This window comes from Molothrus aeneus, chromosome 19, assembly GCF_037042795.1.
Source record: "Molothrus aeneus isolate 106 chromosome 19, BPBGC_Maene_1.0, whole genome shotgun sequence".
NCBI lineage: Eukaryota > Metazoa > Chordata > Aves > Passeriformes > Icteridae > Molothrus > Molothrus aeneus.
In genome coordinates, this window is record NC_089664.1 from 7,664,363 (window position 1) to 7,686,842 (window position 22,480).

Sequence of the window (22,480 nt, forward strand, 5' to 3'; positions counted from 1 at the left end):
TGCGCGGGGCGGCGCCGGGAGGGAGCGGCGCGCAGCGATGGCGGCGGCGCGGCAGCGGGGCCCGCGGGGCTCGGCCGTGCTGGAGCTGCCCCGCAAGCCGCGCTTGGTCTGCGTGGAGTACCCGGGGCTCGTCCGGGACGTCGGGGCCATGCTGCGGACGCTGGGAGGAGAGCAGGGGGTGTCGCGGGTGAGGGGGGCCGGGGGGTGTGCGGGCTCGCTGGGCTGAGGGTGAGGGGCGGTGAGACCGGCCCTGGGCAAGGGAATGGGGCGGGAGGAGGCGGGGGCTGGGGCTGGGGAGAGCCTCCGCGTGGGACCCTCTGTGTGAGTCGTTCTAGCCCAGCGTGTCCCCACGCGGGGCCCGTGGGTGGTGTGGGGGTGATGCCCCTTCCCTGCTGTCCCCGAGCAGGGATTCAGGCGGTGTGCAGTAAAATAATGGAATCGTAGAATGGTTTGGGTTGAAAGGTTCCATAAAGTTAATTCAATTCCACCCTCTTGCTGTGGGCAGGGACACCATCCTTTAGACCAGCTTGCTCCTACCTGTCCTTCTAGGGATGGAGCAGCCACAGCTTCTCTGAGCAGCCTGTGCCAGAGACTCCCCACCCTCACAGAGAAGAATTCCTTCCTCATATCCAGGATATAATATTTTTAATTTATTTTTCCTGATACCCAGGATGTGAGTGCGATGTGGGGCAGGGATGATCCCCCTGGGGCTGTGTGAGGGGCACAGCCAGTACCCACAGCAGCGTGTGGGGCTGGGGGCTGGCACAGGAGCACAGGGCTGTGTGGGTGACATGCTGACAGGGGCTGTGCCCCCTTGCTGACAGATCTACGCTGACCCTGCCAAAAGGCTGGAGCTGTATTTCCGTCCCAAGGACCCCTACTGCCACCCCGTGTGTGCCAACCGCTTCCCCACCTCCACCATGCTGCTCAGGGTCACCAGGAGGAGCAAGAAGAAGCAGCAGTTGGACCCCGAGGAACAAATCCAGCCAGAAGTGCAGTTTGAGATGGAGATTCTTGGGATTGTCACCACTGTTTACAAATTTCAAGGTAACCCTTGGGATTGTGTGCAGGTGGCTTAGGGATGGGTGTGTTTGATGGGAAAGGGAAATGTTTCCTCCTAAGCAGCTGAGGACTGGAAGGAAAATCAAGTGTTGTTACAGCCTCCTTGCTGGATAAACCTTTGCATAAACTTGTCAGACTCCTGCTCCTGAAAGTTGAGTGTGAGAGATATTGTTGGATTCACACAAACTTCACATTTTTTTAACTTTTGTTTCTCACAGGAATGTCTGACTTCCAGTACCTGGCAATGCACTCTGGCCCTGATGGCAAACAAACCTCCATGTATGACAAAGTCCTGATGCTCAAACCAGAGAAGGAAGAGTTTTTCAATAAAGATTTACCTCTTTACATCCCACCACCTATTTTCTCACGTCTGGACACTCCTGTGGACTATTTTTATCGCCCAGATATACAGCACAGGTCAGTGCCTTTTCTCATGATACATTTTTCATGTGTTTCACCCTTTTAATTTGCTGCCTTGTGCTGTTTCATCCCTCTTGATTTGGCACAACAGAGGCAAAAAACCACGAGAAGCTGCATGGCAGTGGCAACCTCAGCAAAATTCCACTTGAGGATTTGCCAGGTGAGGGGAGCTGGGCTTGAGGTGAAGATGATGCCTCTCCCAGCTGACCTCACACATTATGGGATGCAGAACACAGCTCCTGCCTGCTTCCAGAGGGCTGGAACCAAGGGCAGAGTTTCCAAGGATCGATGCCATGTGTTCCTGTGCTCTCCTGACCTCGAATGGCTTTGCCAGAAGAACAATCTGGGAGATCTCCCACAAGAAACAGCTTTCATTTTCTCACTGTTGGCCTCCACTGGTTCTTTTTAAAGGAAAAGGAATTTCCAGATGGAGTGGGTACCTGCAGTTCCCTCTTGCTTTGCCCCTGTCCCAGTGAGTAGCTGCAGTAGCTCCAGGAGAACAAATGCAGAGGGTGAAGCCTTTCCAAAACACATTTCATACAGATCATTCCCAAGTGCTGGGGGGTTTTCTGCCAGCCAGGGCAGAGCTCCTCTGTCAGTGTGCAAACAGATGTAGTTTAGAAGTTTTGGGATTTATTTAAATTTAAATTTTCTTTCTTCAGTGGTGCCACGAGAGTCTTTTAGGGTACCAGTGTGTGTGATCAAGGGAGGTTGAGCCAAAGTTAAACCAACCCATTGCTCACCCAGCTGAGTCCCTTTTGTCTTTCCCTATTCCTTAGGGAGGGATACAACAATCCCCAGGTGTCTGGTGAGAACCTGATTGGCCTCAGCAGGGCCCGGCGCCCACACAATGCCATCTTTGTCAACTTTGATGATGAGGAAATCCCAACTAAGCCCCTGGATGCTGCTGTACAGAACTGGAAGAAAGTGTGCACCAATCCTGTGGATAAAAAGGTGGAGGAAGAGCTGAGAAAGGTGTGTGCCTTATCCTGGTCTCAGCACTGTCCTGGGGAGGAAAAAGTAGATTTTTTTTCCCCTAGAAATTCTTGGTGATTGTGAGTGACTGACCCAAGTGTGAGTAGATGCTGCTGACACTGCTCTGTTCATTTCAGTTCTGCAAGACAAGCTTTGAATCTGTGGCTTAACTCTCATTAAGCCCTACGAGTTCTGACATCACCATCCAACAACTCCTATTGAGGGCCAAAGGCTCTGATATGGACCTGAGTGCACTTGGAAAGCTGCTCTGCCTTTGGGACCCCCTTGCCACTGATGTGTGGCTGTCTGTCTGTCCTTGCAGCTCTTTGGGACCCCCTTCCCACTGATGTGTGGCTGTCTGTGTGTCCTTGCAGCTCTTTGGGACCCCCTTCCCACTGATGTGTGGCTGTCTGTGTGTCCTTGCAGCTCTTTGGGACCCCCTTCCCACTGATGTGTGGCTGTCTGTGTGTCCTTGCAGCTCTTTGGGACCCCCTTCCCACTGATGTGTGGCTGTCTGTGTGTCCTTGCAGCTCTTTGGGACCCCCTTCCCACTGATGTGTGGCTGTCTGTGTGTCCTTGCAGCTCTTTGAGGTGCGTCCCGTGTGGTCTCGCAATGCAGTCAAAGCCAACATCAGTGTCCATCCAGACAAGCTGAAGGTGCTGCTGCCTTATTTGGCCTATTACATGGTGAGTGGTACTTTTGTGAGCAATTACAATTGTTTGTGTACTCTGAGTTGGACTCACTGAAGAAATACCAACAAGAGATTCTCAGGAGCTCAAAACAACAAAACAGTCATTACTGGGAACTTTAGAAAATCAGAAAAACTTTGGTCACTCCAAGTGACTGTTCACCTGGCAGTGGTAGCAGAGCTTTTCCACACAAGCACTTGGCTGTGACCTTGCAGGTTGGTTTGTAGAAGCATACAAATATTTGTGCTTTGATTGCCAAGTGTACAAATATATTTCAGTGTATAAATATTAGCATGGCAAGTGAGCAAAGAGCTGGTAAAACCAATATCTTTGGGCAATGAAGGGAAAATATTAGAACTTTCCAAGGACCTTGCTACTGAATGAAGTTGCAACACTGTGGTGCTTTTTTGTAACCATGTTCCCTCATGTGTTTGTGCAGTTAACAGGTCCTTGGAGAAGCTTGTGGGTTAGGTTTGGGTATGACCCCAGGAAACACCCCGAAGCAAAGATTTATCAAGTGCTGGACTTCCGAATTCGCTGTGGAATGAAATATGGTAAAAGAGCCCAACCCACAGAGCTGCTCTCTCTGCTTTCTGGTTAATCCTGGTAGTATTTTTCTTTTTATGTGTTTTTCAAACTCTTTTGCCATATTTCTGCTCTGATGAACATGTCACCTTTTGCACTCCTTGCTTACTGTAGTTCTTTTTAAAACTCCTGTAATACTTTCTTTCATAGGCAATGGCACTTTTCTCATTTGGCACATTCTAAACAATTCCATGTGTTCCACACCCAAGTGGGTGTAGCAGAGCATCCTCCTCCTCACTCAGGGGAGGCACCAAGCAGGAATTCTGGTGCTCACATAGCAGCTTTTCCTCAAGGACCTCAGCATTTCCTGCAGGATGCTGGTCTCAGACCTTGGATATGGCATTCCCTGTTTTGATTTTGCAGAGGACAAGTTGAGGAAAAGAAGTTTCTGGTGCCATCTACTAAGTCCATGACAGAGCTGGCATCCACTCACTGACATCAGATCACATTTCCAAGTTAAAGGGTTTTGTTGATCTCTTCTCCCCACCCTGCTAAAACCAGCATATCCCAAAGACCAGCCTGCCCTTCCCACACCAGTCCAGCCCTTGTGTTCCTGAGCTGGGGATATTCTGCAGAGTGCTTGCCCTCAGTTCATGATTGGATTTTGGTTTTCACCTCTAGGTTATGCTGCTACTGACATGCCTGTGAAAGCAAAACGCAGCACGTACAACTACAGCCTGCCCATCACTGTCAAGAAACAAGGTATGGCCCAGAAGGGCTGCCTGGCTCTTCTGCTTCTTTGTTTGCTCCATCCCAGTCACAGGTGGTGAAGGGTCTTCCTGTGTTCTAGCTGGGCCAGAACTAGAGCTTGTGTTCTGGTTATAATATTGCTGCTGTTAAGCCAGAGAAAAATCTGCTGGGAAGTGTTGTGAGAGTCTGGCTGAGCCACAATATCTGTTAGCAGGCAGGAGGGGGTTCTGCAAGCCACACTGGGAATTCAGAATTCACTGAGGTGCAGTGAATTCAAAGGAGAGTACAAAAGGTTAAAATTATGAACAAATGGGCTCTGGAAAAAGCTGCCCAAGTCAGCACTTTTCCTGGGACTGTCCGGTAACATCTCTAAAGAATGAACAAAGCACATGCTCTGGTTGGTCTGGTTTTGTTGAATCAACAGAGAGAAGTGACAGTCCATTATGAAAGATGTCCCTCATTAGGACTCTTTGTTTTCCTTTCAGGAAGTCACACAGTCAGTGTCCATGACCTGAAACAGGGGCTGGGTTCAGCTGGTACATCTGGGGCAAAAAAGCCCCCCTCCAGCAGGTATAAGCTGAAGGTAAGCATGACTTTCTATACCAAAATCTTGGTATAGAAATATCCCTATTTCACTGAAATATCTCAGTGAAATAGGGATGATTCCTGGCTTATCAGTCATCAGGGGATCAGCTGTGAGTGATTTGATGTGCTCAGGTTTGCCTGGGAAGCTCCCAGTTGGATATGGCACTATGGAACACCACCTGAGTGTATTTTGTTACATGCTGCATGGTGGGATTGCTGCTTTCCACCCTCATCATAGATGTGAGGAGTATTTTGCTTCATTTGATAAAATTGGAACTTCATGGGCAGCGAAGTGCAAAAAAAATCACCATGTCTTTATGAGGTCATGCTGCAAAATCCAACAGGGTGGAATAAATAAATAAATGAGTCTTACTATTCCTTCTTTTTGCTAGAGTGAAGCCCATGATGCACTGCTAGGCAGTGACAGGCTGCAGAAGGGCTGCAGACTGGAGAGGTGAAGTGTGTTCTCTGCACAGCAGTGCTAATGTGACTGTAGGGACATTTTGGGGCTTTCCTCATTCAGCTTTTATCTTCTGCCACATACAGATCTATGCCTTATAACTTGTTTCTCATGGAAGAACCATGTTGTTGAATCAGCCCATTGGAAGTACTTTTATTACAGCATAAAATGCACATGAATCCTTTCCTTCTTTCCTCCTCTTAGGAATCTGTCTACATTTTCCGAGAAGGAGCCTTGCCCCCTTACCGCCAGATGTTCTACCAGCTGTGTGACTTAAATGTGGAAAGGTACTGCACTCTTGACAGCTGAGTCTTACAGACAGATTTCAAAACCTGTTGTTTATACCCTGTCCATTCACCCCTCTCCCCCTGAGCAGGAACATCAGAGGTGTTCAGTTGCTCAATAAAAACAGAAAAGTTTTTTCACACATGAACTTCCTTTCCCATCTGACAATTACCCTGGATAACCAACTGTGCTATTCCAGCTCAGTGAAAGGAAATGGAAGTAAAGCAGTGTGTCTCATTTGAAACTCACACCTGAGTGCAGAAGATTAAGGTTTCCTTCCCTTTTGCTCTCTTTAGCCTGCAGAAGATCATCCATCGGAATGACGGCACTGAGTCGGAATGCACAGAGCGGGACGGGTGGTGCCTTGCCAAGACAAGTGATGACCTCAGGGACAGCATGTCCCTGATGATAAAGCAGATCATCAGATCCACCAGACCTGGTAAGGATGCTCTGAACATGAGGATGTTGTGCTTGGCACTGAGGCAGAAGTGTTCTGCATCCTTTGTGTTCTTTGGGATGTGGCTCATTCCAGTGTGGGAGCTGAGGCTGCTGGCCTGCAGTGGGAATGTGGGCTGGCATTAGGGATGGCTGGGAGTTAAGGTTTTCTATTTCATCTTCCCAGTATCAAAAGCCCTTCAGCTTTTAAATTCTTTTGCACAGTGATAAACAAGATCTTAATTCTGACTGATGTATCTGTTGGTGGCATTTTACTTTTTATTGATATTATTGATTGACCAAAAAGTGAGAAAATTATTTCTTGATGATGCTGGGCCAAAGCAATAATATCCCAGTGAATTGGGTCAGAATGACACAGGAGAGGAGGTACAGCACTGTAGCTCTGTTGCTGTTCTGCTCTCCTTCCTGGAGTGTGGAGTTGGATTGCTCTGGCCTTGATCAAATTCTGTTAAGATGAGCAATATTAGCTATGCCCCTGAGGCTGCTGCCTTCACAGGTTCTGTGAACTCAATTGCAAATGCCCCCGGGTTGCACTGAGAGAGGCATCACAGTGTCTTTCTTTCTTTCCAATTTAAGCTCTTTTCTCAAATACAACAAGTAGTGAAGATGGCAAAGAGCAGCTGGCATATGAATCTGGAGAGGATGAGGATGATGAAGAGGAGGAGGAAGAGGACTTCAAGCCTTCTGATGGGAGTGAAAATGAAATGGAGACAGAAATTCTGGACTATGTGTGAACTCAGTAAGCAGTGTGGCTGCTGTGGACAGAACTGTCTCTGCTCTTGCTCCTTGAGAGTCAAGGGTTCAGCATCAGGATCTGGGAAGGCAGAGCTTGTACTAAGCTGATGATGTTCTCTGCACTGACTGCTGGAAGGCAGCATTCTGGGTGTTTGGGAGCCACTGCTGCATTTTCAGAATTGCTGGCTGAGAAACCTTCCAGCAAGCTCAACAAACTCCCAAGAGCGAGCCCAGAATCCAAACCACCTGGAAACACACCAGAACATGGGAGAAGCTGCATTCCCAAATCTCTCCGTGTGTGGGAGTGCACTCTTTCCAGGTTGGTGGCCATGTGGGAAATAAAAGAAGTGCCTGAGGAGATGCTGGGAGAAGAAGCAGTCCAGTGCTCCTGGAGTCCCTAAGGCAGGTTCTGCCCTTCTGCTTGTCCAGAGGGAGTGAAAATACTGAGCCATGCCTTCAGCACTGAGCCGTGCCGGTCATCTTGGAAATAAAGCCAGCAGGAAAATACACTTTCTGGCAGTGAATAATTCCCTTCCTGGGGTGTAGTGTTTGTTGTCTTCATTACCTGATGCACTTCTCAGGTCTGTTTTGACTTCCCCAGCTAGCAGGTAACAAGGACTGAAGGCAGCTGGCAGAGGGGCAGAGCTTCAGGTGCACAGAAGTTGGCCACTGCCAGCTGCATTGCTCCCACCAAAAGAAAGCCCCAAAAAATTCAAGAGCTACTGGCGTTTTCTAGATCTTGTGCATTCCCCAGTGTGTTCTGAGCACACCTGAACACCAAGCTTTCTTTTTTAAAAGGAGTTAAGACCTCTTCTCCTCCACTGAGGAGGCCCTTTGGGCTGTTACAGTTGCTTTTAAAGCTGTTACTTGTAACAACAGTGGTAAACCCAACAAATTACAATTGCAAGTGCAACAGTTTCAAATCACAGGTTCAAAGGAATGAGGTTTTTTCAAAATTGAGCCCTGGCCCCTCAGCCAAAACGCCAATTGTCAAAGTAAAGTTCAACCCCCAGAGTGAACAGAAAGTATGAACTCCCCCACAGTCAAGCCCATCCCTCTTTCTCCAGGAAGGTGCTGGCATTTTGAGGAAGGAGGACAGGACAAGCCCTGCCTTGGGGCAGAGACGTTTGAGCATCAGTATTTTATTGCAAAGACTAATTACATTGCTGTGTACAAGTCACACCGGGCAGTGTGCTCCTTCATTGAAGTGGTACAAAATACACAGGGTACAGCCAGTCTGGCAGCAGATACTCCTGCTTTGGTTTTGGTTAAATCTGCAAGGTTTTGTGCAGGGAAAGCGCTCAGATGCAGCCCTGCAAGGCAGTGCCACGCCGGGATCTTGGTTGTTTTGTTTTTTTGTTGCAGGTGAGCCACGGAGACAGGAGGGGAGAAATGGTGGAGCCCATCGGCTCTGAAAGCTGCTCCGTGCTGGTGGCGTGGTGGGACTGGGACAGAGCCAGAGGGACAGACGAGATCCCGCTCCCCCATACTGCCCTTGGAGCTCAGTTCTGTTCACAAAGCCCCAGGTTAAGGAAACAGTTGAGAAATTACTGACTTTGGCTTCCCCTGGCACCAGGAATGGGTGAAGGTCTCTCCTCAGAGGGGATGCATTGGACCCCTCACGTTCAGGCCCGTTTCTCCTGCACATCCTCCCTCTGGAACACTGCCCTGCAGTGCCCAGCACTTGTGTCTGGCATGGTGGGAGCTGCAGAGGGACCTGGCTTGGAAACCAGTGAGGAGCAGGCAGGAATGTTTGCTGGGCACACACACAGGGGGCTCAGCACCAGCACAAACCAATGCTGCACATAGAGAGGTTTTTCAGAGGGATCTGGCAGCACATTTTCTCAGAGCTGGGCCGTGCGGGGTTTCCTCACGTGCCATCTGGTAGCCACAGCCAGGAGCACGGATGCCTCCATCCCCTCCACTCACAGGCTCTGCTAGACTGAGCCTGATGAGACAGAGGAAGTAGTTTTAGTGGGATGAGAGTCCTGCATGAGGCTCTGTGCTGAGCAAGAGCAGGCAGTGATGCAGCAGCTCCATCATCTCCAAAAAATAAACTTTTATCAACCCTCCATGGGAGCAGCCCCCAAGGCATCACAGCCCCGGGCAACATCCCCCACCAGACCCCTCCTGGGGGCTCCTGGGCATCCCTGATTCCATGAGGCTGGAATCAGGGAACCCAACACTTGGGGCTTTTATTTTTAGCCCAGCAAACTATAAATACAGCCCATGGTAACCCACGGGAATCTGAGCGACTGCTGGGCCCGGGAAGTGACAGCACCAGGGAAGCCGAGGCTGCCGGAGCTGCAGCACCAGGGCTCCAACAGGCAGAGCTCTGCCCTGCTCCAGACACCTGGCCTGGATGGAAACACCTCCAACCACTCATGGATTGGGCTGCACGAGGCATGGGGCTGCTGCAGGGGGGACAGGGGGCTGGCAGGAGGAGTGGGTGCTGCTTGTGGCTGACAGGAAAGGGGAGAGGAGGGGTGGGGAAGGTTCACCGGAGGATTTAGACTTTCTTCTTTGCAAATCTGGCCTCTGACTTCATCGCAGTCTGTTAGCTGAAAATTATCAAGAGATTTTTGTGAGTTTTCTAATTTTGGGATTAATGCTGGAGAATTTTCAGGGTTTAATGTCTCATTTTGGGTCGAGAAATCTGTCCCAAACACTGGGGGGACTCTGTAGCTGTTTGGGAACAGCTCTTTTTCGAAATTCTTTTGTGTTGGGATCAAAGGGTTGGCATTTGCAGGGGCAAAATAATTCTTTGTCTGTCCTGTATTTATTAAAGCAGCTGTCATATTCCACCCTCCCCGTGAAAAACGCCAATCACTTGTTTTTAAAATTTTAATAGTTTAATAGTAATAAAAGGGTTATAAAAATAGTCATACAATTAGAGTAATAATAATTTGGACAATTTGAATTAGGACAATATGAGACAACAAACACAAAGAGTTACGGACGTCCGGGTACCTTTTTGTGGCCAGCAGGAGCCCGAAAAAGGACCCACGTTAACAGAGGGTTAACCCTTAAAAACAATAACCGTTAAAAACAATACCGCGGAAGGATACATGCGAGGCGCTGCAGTTTTCGTCCGCTGTGGTGCCGTGAATGGACCCGGTGGCAGCGGAAGCGGCGTGCCAGGGCAGAGGGATGGCGGCCGTGGCCGCGCAGCGGCTCGGAACCGGGACCGGGCTGCAACAAAGCGGCGGTGGGGGCGGCAGGGGCGGCGGCGGCGGCGGCGGCGGCGGCGGCGGCGGCGGCGGCGGCGGCGGCGGCGGCGGCGGCGGCGGCGGCGGCGGCGGCGGCGGCGGTGGCGGCGGCGGCGGCGGCGGCGGCGGCGGCGGCGGCGCGCCGTGCAAATAGAACTGCGCATGCGTGCGGCTGATCGCGGAAGCGGCGCTGTGGTTGGATGAGCCGGCGCGGAGTGATATCGCTGGTACGGGGGGGGGGGGGGGGGGGGGGCGGTTGTAGCAACTGTGCATGCGTGGGTGGTGTCACTAGGGAAGCCGTGATGGCGGCGGGGGGGGCCGGGGGGGGGGTGCGGGAGGCGGCGGAGCTGCGGCAACGGGAGACGGGGCTGCGGCAACGGGAGATGGGGCTGCGGCCGCGGCCGGGAACGACGGGACGGCCGCGGTTGCAGGAGGCGGCGGAGCCGCGCCATCCAGCGGCTCTGAAGCGGGAGGCTGCGCTGGGGAAGGCGCGGCTCGGCCCGCCACGCAGCGGCAGCGGCAGGAGCAGCAAAGCGGCCACGGGCGGCGGCGGGGCGGCCTCGTCAGCGGGAGATGATCCCGGGGTGGCGGGAGGAGCGGCGGGGAGGCGGCGGGAGGCTGCCGCGGAGGGGGCACGGCGGGCGGTGGGCCAGTCGGCGGCTGCAGCGCGGCGTGCAGCCGCTGGGAGCTGGGGTGGCGGCTGGCCCGGCGGGCAGGGGCGGCGGCAGGCACGGCAGAGGCAGCAGCCACCGGTGCAGACGCCGCGGCGCCGGCACGGGGTGGCTCGGCGGGCTGGGGCGCCCCGGTCCCAGCGCAAGCGGTGCCGTGCCGGGACCGGGGGATTGCGCCGAAACGCCGGCAGGGACTTGGTCTGCCGTGGGCGCCTGCGCTGCGGCGGGGGCCGTGGGCAGCTCAGGGTGCGCTGCAGGCGCTTGAACATCAGGGTGGGGGGGCGGCAATGCGCACAGGGGGCGCTGGGGACGCAGCGCGGCCGCGCCAGGCGCGCTCGGCACCGCAGATCCGGGAGCCGCAGGGAACTGCAAAGACGCAGCAGCAGCGACGGGACTGGGGCCGCCACCGGCGCCGTGTCGGCAAAGGGGGCGAGGGCAACGGGGGGGGGGGCGGGAGGAGCGGCCGCACTCGCGGGTAGCAGGGAGAAAGCGGCCGCTCGGCAGGGGCGGCAGGGGGCGGGGCCGCGGTGACGCCGGTCGGCGGCTCGAAGGGGCGGGATTAAGGGGCGGGGCCGCGAGCTTGGCGAAACCGGGGGCGGGAACCACGGCAGCCGGGACAGCAGGGACCAACAGGATGGGTGGGGCAACTGCTGCGGGCATCCCCCTTGCGGCAAAGAGCTCAAGCAGCACCCTGAGAGCTGGGACCGGCTCCACGGCAGCCATATCCCGGCAGGAGATACTAATAAAGAGTCTAATTCTCACTGTGTCCCAAGAGTCGTAAAACCTGCCGTAAAGCGCGACTGTCGTAAAACTGCCGTAAAGCAACACTGTCGTAAAAGGTGCCGTAAAGCAACACTGTCGTAAAAGGTGCCGTAAAGCGCGACTGTCGTAAAACTGCCGTAAAGCGCGACTGTCGTAAAAGGTGCCGTAAAGCGCGACTGTCGTAAAACTGCCGTAAAGCGCGACTGTCGTAAAAGGTGCCGTAAAGCAACACTGTCGTAAAAGGTGCCGTAAAGCGCGACTGTCGTAAAACTGCCGTAAAGCGCGACTGTCGCAAAAGGTGCCGTAAAGCGCGACTGTCGTAAAAGGTGCCGTAAAGCAACAATGTCGTAAAAGGTGCCGTAAAGCAACACTGTCGCAAAAGGTGCCGTAAAGCGCGACTGTCGTAAAACTGCCGTAAAGCAACACTGTCGCAAAAGGTGCCGTAAAGCGCGACTGTCGTAAAACTGCCGTAAAGCGCGACTGTCGTAAAACCTGCCGTAAAGCGCGACTGTCGTAAAAGGTGCCGTAAAGCAACACTGTCGTAAAAGGTGCCGTAAAGCGCGACTGTCGTAAAACTGCCGTAAAGCGCGACTGTCGTAAAACTGCCGTAAAGCGCGACTGTCGCAAAAGGTGCCGTAAAGCAACACTGTCGTAAAAGGTGTCGTAAAGCGCGACTGTCGTAAAAGGTGCCGTAAAGCAACACTGTCGTAAAAGGTGCCGTAAAGCGCGACTGTCGTAAAACTGCCGTAAAGCAACACTGTCGCAAAAGGTGCCGTAAAGCAACACTGTCGCAAAAGGTGCCGTAAAGCAACACTGTCGCAAAAGGTGCCGTAAAGCGCAACTGTCGTAAAACTGCCGTAAAGCAACACTGTCGCAAAAGGTGCCGTAAAGCAACACTGTCGCAAAAGGTGCCGTAAAGCGCAACTGTCGTAAAACTGCCGTAAAGCAACACTGTCGCAAAAGGTGCCGTAAAGCGCGACTGTCGTAAAACTGCCGTAAAGCGCGACTGTCGTAAAACCTGCCGTAAAGCGCGACTGTCGTAAAAGGTGCCGTAAAGCAACACTGTCGCAAAAGGTGCCGTAAAGCAACACTGTCGTAAAACTGCCGTAAAGCAACACTGTCGCAAAAGGTGCCGTAAAGCGCGACTGTCGTAAAACCTGCCGTAAAGCGCGACTGTCGCAAAAGGTGTCGTAAAGCAACACTGTCGCAAAAGGTGCCGTAAAGCAACACTGTCGTAAAAGGTGCCGTAAAGCGCGACTGTCGTAAAACTGCCGTAAAGCGCGACTGTCGCAAAAGGTGCCGTAAAGCGCGACTGTCGCAAAAGGTGCCGTAAAGCGCGACTGTCGTAAAACTGCCGTAAAGCGCGACTGTCGTAAAAGGTGCCGTAAAGCAACACTGTCGTAAAAGGTGCCGTAAAGCGCGACTGTCGTAAAACTGCCGTAAAGCGCGACTGTCGTAAAAGGTGCCGTAAAGCAACACTGTCGTAAAAGGTGCCGTAAAGCGCGACTGTCGTAAAACTGCCGTAAAGCGCGACTGTCGCAAAAGGTGCCGTAAAGCGCGACTGTCGTAAAACTGCCGTAAAGCGCGACTGTCGCAAAAGGTGCCGTAAAGCAACACTGTCGTAAAAGGTGTCGTAAAGCGCGACTGTCGTAAAAGGTGCCGTAAAGCAACACTGTCGTAAAAGGTGCCGTAAAGCGCGACTGTCGTAAAACTGCCGTAAAGCGCGACTGTCGTAAAAGGTGCCGTAAAGCGCGACTGTCGTAAAACTGCCGTAAAGCGCGACTGTCGTAAAACCTGCCGTAAAGCGCGACTGTCGTAAAAGGTGCCGTAAAGCAAAAGTGACGTAAAAGGTGTCGTAAAGCGCGACTGTCTTAAAAGGTGCCATATAGCAGCATTGTTGTGAAGAGATATTTGGGACACAGTGAGAATTAGACTCTTTATTAGTATCTCCCGCCGGGATTTGGCTGCCGTGGAGCCGGTCCCAGCTCTCAGGGTGCTGCTTGAGCTCTTTGCCGCAAGGGGGATGCCCGCAGCAGTTGCCCCACCCATCCTGTTGGTCCCTGCTGTCCCGGCTGCCGTGGTTCCCGCCCCCGGTTTCGCCAAGCTCGCGGCCCCGCCCCTTAATCCCGCCCCTTCGAGCCGCCGACCGGCGTCACCGCGGCCCCGCCCCCTGCCGCCCCTGCCGAGCGGCCGCTTTCTCCCTGCTCCCCGCAAGTGCGGCCGCTCCTCCCGCCCCCCCCCCCGTTGCCCTCACCCCCTTTGCCGACACAGCGCCGGTGGCAGCCCCAGTCCCGTCGCTGCTGCTGCGTCTTTGCAGTTCCCTGCGGCTCCTGGATCTGCGGTGCCGAGCGCGCCTGGCGCGGCCGCGCTGCGTCCCCAGCGCCCCCTGTGCGCGTTGCCGCCCCCCCACCCTGATGTTCAAGCGCATGCAGCGCACCCTGAGCTGCCCACGGCCCCCGCCGCAGCGCAGGCGCCCACGGCAGACCAAGTCCTTGCCTCAAAGCAACTGGCTCAACAAACTCCCAAGAGCGAGCCCAGAATCCAAACCACCTGGAAACACACCAGAACATGGGAGAAGCTGCATTCCCAAATCTCTCCGTGTGTGGGAGTGCACTCTTTCCAGGTTGGTGGCCATGTGGGAAATAAAAGAAGTGCCTGAGGAGATGCTGGGAGAAGAAGCAGTCCAGTGCTCCTGGAGTCCCCAAGGCAGGTTCTGCCCTTCTGCTTGTCCAGAGGGAGTGAAAATACTGAGCCATGCCTTCAGCACTGAGCCGTGCTGGTCATCTTGGAAATAAAGCCAGCAGGAAAATACACTTTCTGGCAGTGAATAATTCCCTTCCTGGGGTGTAGTGCTTGTAGTCCTCATTACCTGATGCACTTCTCAGGTCTGTTTTGACTTCCCCAGCTAGCAGGTAACAAGGACTGAAGGCAGCTGGCAGAGGGGCAGAGCTTCAGGTGCACAGAAGTTGGCCACTGCCAGCTACATTGCTCCCACCAAAAGAAAGCCCCAAAAAATTCAAGAGCTACTGGCGTTTTCTGGATCTTGTGCATTCCCCAGTGTGTTCTGAGCACACCTGAACACCAAGCTTTCTTTTTTAAAAGGAGTTAAGACCTCCTCTCCTCCACTGAGGAGGCCCTCTGGGCTGTTACAGTTGCTTTTAAAGCTGTTACTTGTAACAACAGTGGTAAACCCAACAAATTACAATTGCAAGTGCAACAGTTTCAAATCACAGGTTCAAAGGAATGAGGTTTTTTCAAAATTGAGCCCTGGCCCCTCAGCCAAAACCCCAATTTGTCAAAGTAAAGTTCAACCCCCAGAGTGAACAGAAAGTATGAACTCCCCCACAGTCAGGCCCATCCCTCCTTTCTCCAGGAAGGTGCTGGCATTTTGAGGAAGGAGGACAGGACAAGCCCTGCCTTGGGGCAGAGACATTTGAGCATCATTATTTTATTGCAAAGACTAATTACATTGCTGTGTACAAGTCACACTGGGCAGTGTGCTCCTTCATTGAAGTGGTACAAAATACACAGGGTACAGCCCGTCCCCCCGGTGGCACCAGCGGGAGGGGAGGGGACAGTCCCAGGGTGGGCAGGCACGGAGCAGAGGGAACACCCTCCCAGGGGTGCTGGTGCCCAGGGGCAGGGGCTTTGGGCAGGGGGGAGGCAGGAGGCTGCCCCTGCGTCAGGGAACCAGGAGCTCCCATCATCTGCATCATGGGCAGCGCTGCCTGAGGGGCCGCGGGGCTGGAGGAGCTCTGTGCCAGCCACTCTCACACCCAAGCAGCCTCTTCCTCACCAGCCCCAGCCCCTGGAGTGTGGTCCCTGTCCTGGAGCAGGGAAAGTCACCACAACCACCTGGGAATACTGGCGGATGGGAAACGGAAAAGATCTGCTGGAATGACGCGCTTAAAAAACAGAGATGGAGGCAGGAGCAACAAAAGGTCCCCCTTTGGTTAGTGTTTCCTACAATGATTAAAATAAGCATCTCTGCCCCTGCTCGAGCAATTAGTGGTAGAGAATTTGGGAGGGGGGGGGCTGGCAGGGTCTGCACCCCATGAGCACAGCAGAGCAATGCTGCTGCTGCTGCTGCCAGCATCCCTCCCAGCAGCCTTAAATACCAGGGGGGCACAGGACAGGGACTGGGCTGCAGGGCAGGGGGAGGCTGGATTAGTAAAATGTACAAGTTTACCTCTTCTATTTACAACCAATAAATACTGAAAAAAAAATCAGTAAACTTTTTTGTTTTATACAAAAAAAAAAGTCTCATTGCTGCTTCTCCCATGGTCAGTGTTTGAAAAAGTCCGGTTAAAGCCCAAGGTGAGTGGCACTTTCTGTGGGTCAGGCAGTGGCAGCTGGGGCACCTGGAGCACCTGAGCTCTCTGGCCCCTCTGTGCCCACACAGATCCGAAGTCTCTATTTACACAGCTTCAGACAGAACTTTGCTCTCCTCCTCCTCAGGCTGGCAGCGCTGGGGGCATGGCCCAAAGCTCCCCCTTGGCAGAAGAGACACTGGCATTTGATCTTTGGTGCAAGTTTGAACTGGCCCAGTCCAGCTGGAGGATGTGCTGGATCGGGAGAGGAGCGAGACCACTCAGGCTTCCAGCTGGGGAGAGCATGAGGCACCCACTCCATCATGGCACAGCCACAGGCTCCTCCACGGGGCTCAGCGCTGGTGCAGGGCTGCATCCTTCCAGCTCATCTCCCAGCCCAGGGCATCCGTGGCTTCTCCCAAGGGAAGGACAAGGACAGGCAGAGCTGAGCGGTGGTGGAAACGCCAGTGATCCCAGGGAGGACAGACGTGGAGGTAACACTGGGAAAGCTGGGAAGGAGGCTTGGCAGCCCCTTCCGGGGTGATGGTGGCTCCTGCTCTGCTTTGTCACACAGCCCCTCTGCAAGTCACTGCTCCTCGGCTCGCTCAGACACAAGGCACCTACGGCAGAGGCGGGCTCCAGCTCTGGGCTGGCCGGGCTGGCCGAGTGTCGCACCGTGGAAGTTTAAAAAAACAAAACAAAACAAAAAAATAGACAAATCCCCCCCACTGCTGCCTTCCTGTGTAGAAAAAAAGACCTGATTGGAACGGGGGCTTGTGCAGAGAGAGGCAGAGGCCGACACCAGTTGCCCAACTCTCAGCTCTGGGTGCGGAAGGAGGTGCACGGCTGTCGCCCGTGGGTGAGGGTCACTCCTCTGCCCTGCAGGGTGGCACAAGGAGTGGCCACAGCCAAGCCCGGAGCAGCTGCCCCCAAGGCCCCGTCGGTGATGGGTGGCAGTGGGGCTGAGGCTAGAAGATGCCCTTGGCGATCTTCAGGCCTTTCTGCTTCATCCTGGGCAGGGTGGAGCTGGAGCCGTGCTTGATCTTCACCCCCTTGGAGAAACCCCGCTTCTTGAGCACAAAGTCATAGTTGGCAGCGGAGTTCATGGCATAGAAGACGTTGGCATTGTCGGGGATCTTCAGCTCTGGAAGTGAACAAGGATGAGCATCAGTCAGGTGCCCTTTCCTTGAAAAGGGACCAGAGTGGGGCTAAGGTTTGTCCCCAGGTGCTAGGATGCCTCTTGCTGTCACCTCTCATCCCAGCTCCAGCCTGGTGCTGCCCAGGAAAGCCCCTGCACCCCAGCACACACACACACCTCTCTCCTCCGAGATGATCTGGACAAGCTCATAGTCTTCAGGCCGGTCCCCATCCAGGTTGTGTTTGGCCATGGCCTTGCGAATAACCACGGGGGTCTTGTCCTGGCTTGTCACCTGTGAGCACAGAGTGCTGTGAGCTCAGAACACTGCTAAAGCCTCCCAAAATGCGCCATGCCCATATCCAACCAGCACAAGCCACCCACCCCTCCCTGGGGATGTTACTAACCAGGATGCTCTTGTACATGTTGCCGTTGTCCACAGCCAGGCTGACTCGGATGATGCAACAGTCGTCGACCTGCTGGTTGTAGAGGGGCAGCGAGAGTGAGGAGTAGCTGGAGATGCCGGAGACCGAGCGCTTGTGAGTGCGGGAGGCCGTCACCGGCGTGGAGGAGACGGAAGAGGAGGAGGCACTGCTGGAGCCTGAGCCGATGCCTGACGTGTCCAGGGAAGAGAGGGAGGTGGATTCCCAGAACTGGAGGGCAGGGAGGAGAGGGGATGCGGAGGACACAGTGGGTTTAGCTTCTCCATCGGCCACAGACGGGGCGTACCAGCGCTGGGGGAGGGAGGCCAGAGGGATCTCACTGACCTGTGACAACGGGGGACCGACACAGCTACAGCCACTGGAGGCACCAGAGCCTTGCCATGCTGCCAGAGCAGCCCCCGGGCCCCCCGCCTGCTCCCCCCAGCCCCAACACCAGGGCAGAGGTGGGACAGTCCCCACACCATGGCCGCAGCGGCCCTGGGACCCCTGGAGCCTGCGAGCTGCCACGTACCTTCTTCTCCTGGCAGTCAGGGGACTCAGGGATGAAGCTAATGTTGATCTCCTCCACGTCAGAGCTGCTGGAGCCAGCAGAGGTGACACTCACTGAGTCAGTGGCGTCCCCACTGCACAGGTACTGCCCACACTTGAGCTGGTCGAAGGATTTCGAGTGGGAGCTGCCGCTGGCACAGGGCTCTGTGCTTGGTGGCTGCCGGCTGCCAGGAGAGAGGTGGGGCAGGTGAGAAGGGGGCAGGGTGAGGGTGCATTTGGCTGGCAGGACAGCAGCCATGCCTGCCTGGTCCCCTGCAATGTCCAGCCAGAGATGCCCCACGCTGGCCCCCACCTCCCACCGGGGACTCACTCGCTCCATCTCTTGATGATGCCCGTGTTTTTCTTGGCCTTCAACGTGTTGCTGGCTGACTCTGACAGTGGCTCAATCTCACACGACAGGCCATAGCTGAGAAGGGAGAGAGGAGGGTTTGAGATCCCTGTGCTGCCACCAAGTGTGAGGGAGGCAGAGCAGAGAAGGGAGCAGGGGGCAGCTGCTGCTGTCAGAGGAAATGAGTGGTGGGACCTCCCTCTCACTCACCTCTCAGCCTCGCTGAGTCGCTCCAGGCTGTGGAACCACTCCACAAACTGATCCTCCTGTGTGAAGCTGTAGTTGTTGCAGGCTGACTGGAGCAGCTTGATCTGTGCAATGACTTCAAACTCCTGCAGCAAATGGAAGCCATGAGACCAGAATGCCCTCCCCCAAAAGTGAAGGACACAAAGGAAAAAAGGAGAGGGATCAAGCCCAAAGTGACTGGCACAGCCTGGGATTGCAGCAGGCCAGCCCTGCTGTGCAGCTGCCAGGGCAAAGCTCTCACCTTCCTTCTCTTCTCAAAGTTGATCAGCCCACCCTGGAAAAGAAAGAGATGAAGGTCAGGATGGAGCAGGCAGAAGAATATTGCTCCCTCCCCCATCTATCTCTGTCTTGCTGCCACTGCAGTGTGAGTAACCCTGCTGAGAAAAAGTAGCCCATTTCCTTGGGAGAGAGGTGGATGGGCAGAGTTGGATATGGGGTGTGAGATACAGGATGTGCAGTGTGGGATACAGGATGTAGTGTGGGATACAGGACACAGCCTTCCTTTTATCAGCCCAGGCTCTGGGAGGAAAGGGAGGACAGGGAGGAGGTACATACATCCAGGAAATCCTTCATGGCTGTGTCCAGCATCACCAGGTCCGTCAGGAAGGTGCCAAGGTAGGGAATGGTGCCCTGCATCACACCCTGTGGGGACAGAGGGGTCAGCTGGGAGCAGCCTGGGCAGCTGCTGGGGAGGGGCACAGGGACAGCCCTGCCGCACTCACCATCTCTCGCTGCTGCTGCTGCCGCTTCTGAGCCCTCTTTGGGTTGATCTCCAAGGTGGCAAATTTGGATGTGCCCTCCTGGATGGTGGAGAGAGGAGGGATCAGCACAGGTGGGAAATGGCACTAATACCTATTAGCTAAAATTCACACCCATTTTCATTTATGTAACTTTCATTGTAGGAAAGAGGAGGGAATCAAAGCTTTTTCATGGCTCACAGAGAGGAAAGCCTTGGTGGATAGGAACTGCTGCTCTCATTTCTGTATAAATGCCTCCCTAACGGGACATTTTGTTCCCTTTTGCATTTTGTTTCCTCTCAGTCCCTAAACCAGAGCTAGGCTGGGATCTGTGGAGAAGCTCCATGGAATAAAGGCATTTTTGCTGCACCCTTTCACCAACTCCACCACCCCACCTGGAATCAAGAGGACTTTGCACTGGACTGTTAACATGCAGCTGCCTCTGGGGACAAGCTGTCACCTGGTGTTCTGGATCCCATCCCAGTGCTTATCTGTTCCCTGAATTGATTTGCCAGCTCCAACTAGTAAGTTTTGGGCAGAGAAACAGAAATTCTAGCCTTGGTCTGAAACCCCTGCCTGCTCCCCAGACTCAGCACACCCTGCCTGCACCCATGCCTGGGACTCCAGCAGCTCTGCCAGGGCCTTATCCCTGTGGCTGGAACACCATGGAAAGCTGAGCTGCCTGTCAGGAACAGGGCAATGAGGGTCCTCCTTCCCCCTACCTTGATGAGAAGCTCCCGGCTCAGCGAGTGGTTGTTCTCGTCGGAGAAGATCTCAGAGAGCTCATGGAATGTGCGGAAGCTCTCCCTGCACAGGGGGGACAAGGGGAAAAGTCAGCAATTCTGCCATGGTGGGGTTTCCTCCTTGGGCTCTCTTCTGCTCACCCCAATGACCCCAGTCATGCTCAGCTCCAGCTGGGCCTTGCTGTTTGGGAGGCATTCCAAGGTGTTTCACATGGAAGGGTGAGGTGCTTTTATTTCCTCACCTTCCTTAGGTCCCTGACACCTTACACTGGCCCCTGGGTTTTGGGCACACTCCAGGAGGCAATGCTGGAGCTCTGGTGATCCCATGGACACATCCAAGTGCCACAGCATATTATTCCCCTTGGAAGCAGCCCTGCAGGAGCTCCTTACCTCAGGACCTCATCCCAGGTTTTCTTGAGCCGGTGCACAGCGTTGCACTGCAGGGCTGAGAGGATGGCTCTGAGGGAGGAGAAGTTCTTCAGGATCCGGCACTCCTGAGGGCAGACAAGGACATAACAGGATTGGGGTTAAAAAAAGCTGGAGGATCTGCTGGTATTCCAGCAGGACAAAAGCTCATCCCTTCTGGGTGGAGGTGGGAGGGGAGCTGTCCTACCCGAGCCACTTCGATCCACCGCTCCACCACCTTGGCCCTCTGCTGTGGCTTCAGGGACCTGTCCCCAAGACAAGTGGCAATGACACAGTTGGCCACACTGTTGAACTGGGAGACTGTGGCACGGATGGTGGGGGCCAGGTGCTCTTTGCCCTTCTTGTCCCTCTGGGACCAGATGCAGCCCAGGCAGTGGTAAGGCACCACTTTCTTGAACAGCTCCTGGAAGTTAAAGGGATGGAGAAGGGCTCCTTGGTGTTCTCTGAGGAGAGAACAGGCAAGAAGGAAAAAGGGATGGGAAGAGCCAGGCCCGTGCCCAGAGCACCACTGAGCCAGCTGGTGGGTGACTACTCACAGCATCCATCAGTGTGAACTGTTCTGCCACCATCTCTGGGGAGAAGGAGAGGAAATCTGGCTTCCCATCACTGACCCCGTTCTCTTCCACCAGCTGGAAGGTGCAGCTGCTGTGGTCCACAGCTACAGGAGACAAGGGTGAGGCTGAGCCCTGCAGTGCCCACACCAACCCCCTGCAGACACACTCATCCCATCCAGCTTTGCACCTCCAGCAACAAGGCTCAGATAAAAGGATAGTCATTTTAAACCTGAGTGCAAGTGTCTACAGAGGATTAAAGGCAGATTAGCTAATCCACTTAGAAATCCCACTCCTGCTGCAGTTGGATTGGCTTCCCAGTGAACCCCCATGTAGAGTTCACAGGTGTTCATCCATGTGGCTCAAGTTTTGGAGGCCCTTAATGCCAACCAGCAGCATTCCCTCCACCTGCAGCCCCAAATGAGCCCTGCAAGCCAGGGGAGGACCCCACCTTCTGCCTCGGCCTCGCTCTGCTCCTGCTGCTGGAACTGGGCCAGCAGGATGCGGGCTCGGCGCTCCAGGTCGGAGCCGGGGATGTTGTGGCGCACGTAGGAGATGAGCTGCTTCAGGCAGGCAAAGTCGGGGGGCTTGCGGAAATCCTCCGAGTACTGGTCCAGCCAGGCCCCCAGGATGGAGGAGATGGTGCTGCAGGAAGGGGGAAAACACAGGCAAAGGGAATCAGGTGGCAGGAGAAACCTGTGTGCACACCCACAGCCTGGGAGCAGCGCTGGGATGACAGATCCCTCCCAAAGAGCTGCCAGCAGAGCCACCAGAGCACAGGCAGACTTACTTCTTCAGCTCCATCCTCTCGTCCACAGTGTGCCTGGCATGGTCCCCATTCGCCTGCACGTGGAGTTTGCCATACCTGGGGGGGCAGAGGGGAGGCAGTGAGCACCCTGCACTCTGCTGCCTCTCAGAGCAGCCTCTTCTCCCTCCACATCACCCCCAGCTCTGCCACGGGCTCAGGATGAACCTGCTAGGCAGTGTCCTGCTCTCCTCCCTCTGCCACAACCTCCCCATTACAGGAAGGGAAGCAGCCAGCACTGGCCACCTCACTGGAAGAGCTCCAGCTTTCCGGAAAGTTGTGTCCTCCCTGCCCTGTCCCAAAACCCTCACGCTGACAGAGCTGGGAGAAGCCACCAAACCCCCAAAGCATCGCAGCAGAAGATGCTGGGGCTTTTCTGGCCACCCCCAGCTGTGTTTTTGGGGCTCAAGGCAGCCTCACCTGTTCAACAGCAGGTCCAGCACTTGCTTGGTGGTGGCAAAGGCCCGGTAGGTGCACAGGAAGATGGTGACATAGGTGGAGTCATTGCCCTTGAAGGCTGAGACCAGGTACTCCACCAGCTTCTCCAAGGTCCCGGCTTTTATCGTCCGCACCTTGCACGTCTCGTAGAGGTTTAAGGCTGACTCATTCTCAAACTGCCAGG

At 54.6% G+C, this 22,480-nt stretch overlaps 2 protein-coding genes and 1 long non-coding RNA gene across 7 annotated transcripts in view; 1 reads left to right on the top strand and 2 right to left on the bottom strand.

The window, feature by feature from the left end:
• The first annotated feature begins 37 nt into the window (after positions 1-37).
• Positions 38-9,752, top strand: GTF3C5 (general transcription factor IIIC subunit 5). Its single transcript, XM_066563067.1, has 11 exons — positions 38-187; positions 825-1,047; positions 1,281-1,479; positions 2,262-2,457; positions 3,040-3,144; positions 3,587-3,701; positions 4,354-4,434; positions 4,908-5,005; positions 5,672-5,754; positions 6,049-6,191; positions 6,785-9,752. The coding sequence occupies exons 1-11, from the start codon at positions 38-40 to the stop codon at positions 6,940-6,942; spliced, it is 1,551 nt and encodes a 516-aa protein (XP_066419164.1). The 3' UTR covers positions 6,943-9,752.
• Positions 8,066-10,183, bottom strand: LOC136564800 (uncharacterized). The gene is made up of 2 exons (XR_010784756.1): positions 10,012-10,183; positions 8,066-8,451 (listed from the first exon to the last, which is right to left on the bottom strand). It is a non-coding gene; the product is annotated as an uncharacterized lncRNA (long non-coding RNA).
• A 4,834-nt stretch (positions 10,184-15,017) lies between these two features.
• RALGDS (ral guanine nucleotide dissociation stimulator) overlaps positions 15,018-22,480 on the bottom strand; it is a 56,602-nt gene continuing 49,139 nt past the window's right edge. For 3 of the 5 annotated variants that reach the window (XM_066562758.1, XM_066562756.1, XM_066562753.1), the window contains exons 3-18: positions 22,279-22,472; positions 21,844-21,918; positions 21,505-21,698; positions 21,039-21,160; positions 20,690-20,905; positions 20,467-20,570; positions 20,056-20,140; positions 19,319-19,396; positions 19,152-19,238; positions 18,838-18,870; positions 18,561-18,682; positions 18,333-18,428; positions 17,985-18,186; positions 17,438-17,797; positions 17,211-17,325; positions 15,018-17,039 (exon numbers count right to left, since the gene is read on the bottom strand). In XM_066562758.1, the coding sequence (XP_066418855.1) occupies positions 16,864-17,039; positions 17,211-17,325; positions 17,438-17,797; positions 17,985-18,186; positions 18,333-18,428; positions 18,561-18,682; positions 18,838-18,870; positions 19,152-19,238; positions 19,319-19,396; positions 20,056-20,140; positions 20,467-20,570; positions 20,690-20,905; positions 21,039-21,160; positions 21,505-21,698; positions 21,844-21,918; positions 22,279-22,472 (2,259 nt within the window). In that variant the 3' untranslated portion in view covers positions 15,018-16,863. The remainder of the gene's footprint in view (positions 17,040-17,210; positions 17,326-17,437; positions 17,798-17,984; positions 18,187-18,332; positions 18,429-18,560; positions 18,683-18,837; positions 18,871-19,151; positions 19,239-19,318; positions 19,397-20,055; positions 20,141-20,466; positions 20,571-20,689; positions 20,906-21,038; positions 21,161-21,504; positions 21,699-21,843; positions 21,919-22,278; positions 22,473-22,480) is intronic. The other 2 variants (XM_066562757.1, XM_066562755.1) reach the window with 2 other exon arrangements.

Bases quoted from the DNA above. Each gene is read 5' to 3' on its own strand.
- GTF3C5 (XM_066563067.1), top strand. From the start codon at position 38: ATGGCGGCGGCGCGGCAGCGGGGCCCGCGGGGCTCGGCCGTGCTGGAG. The intron at 2,458-3,039 runs GTGTGTGCCTTA...GTGTCCTTGCAG, and splicing joins TGGAGGAAGAGCTGAGAAAG to CTCTTTGAGGTGCGTCCCGT. The intron at 4,435-4,907 runs GTATGGCCCAGA...TTTTCCTTTCAG, and splicing joins CATCACTGTCAAGAAACAAG to GAAGTCACACAGTCAGTGTC.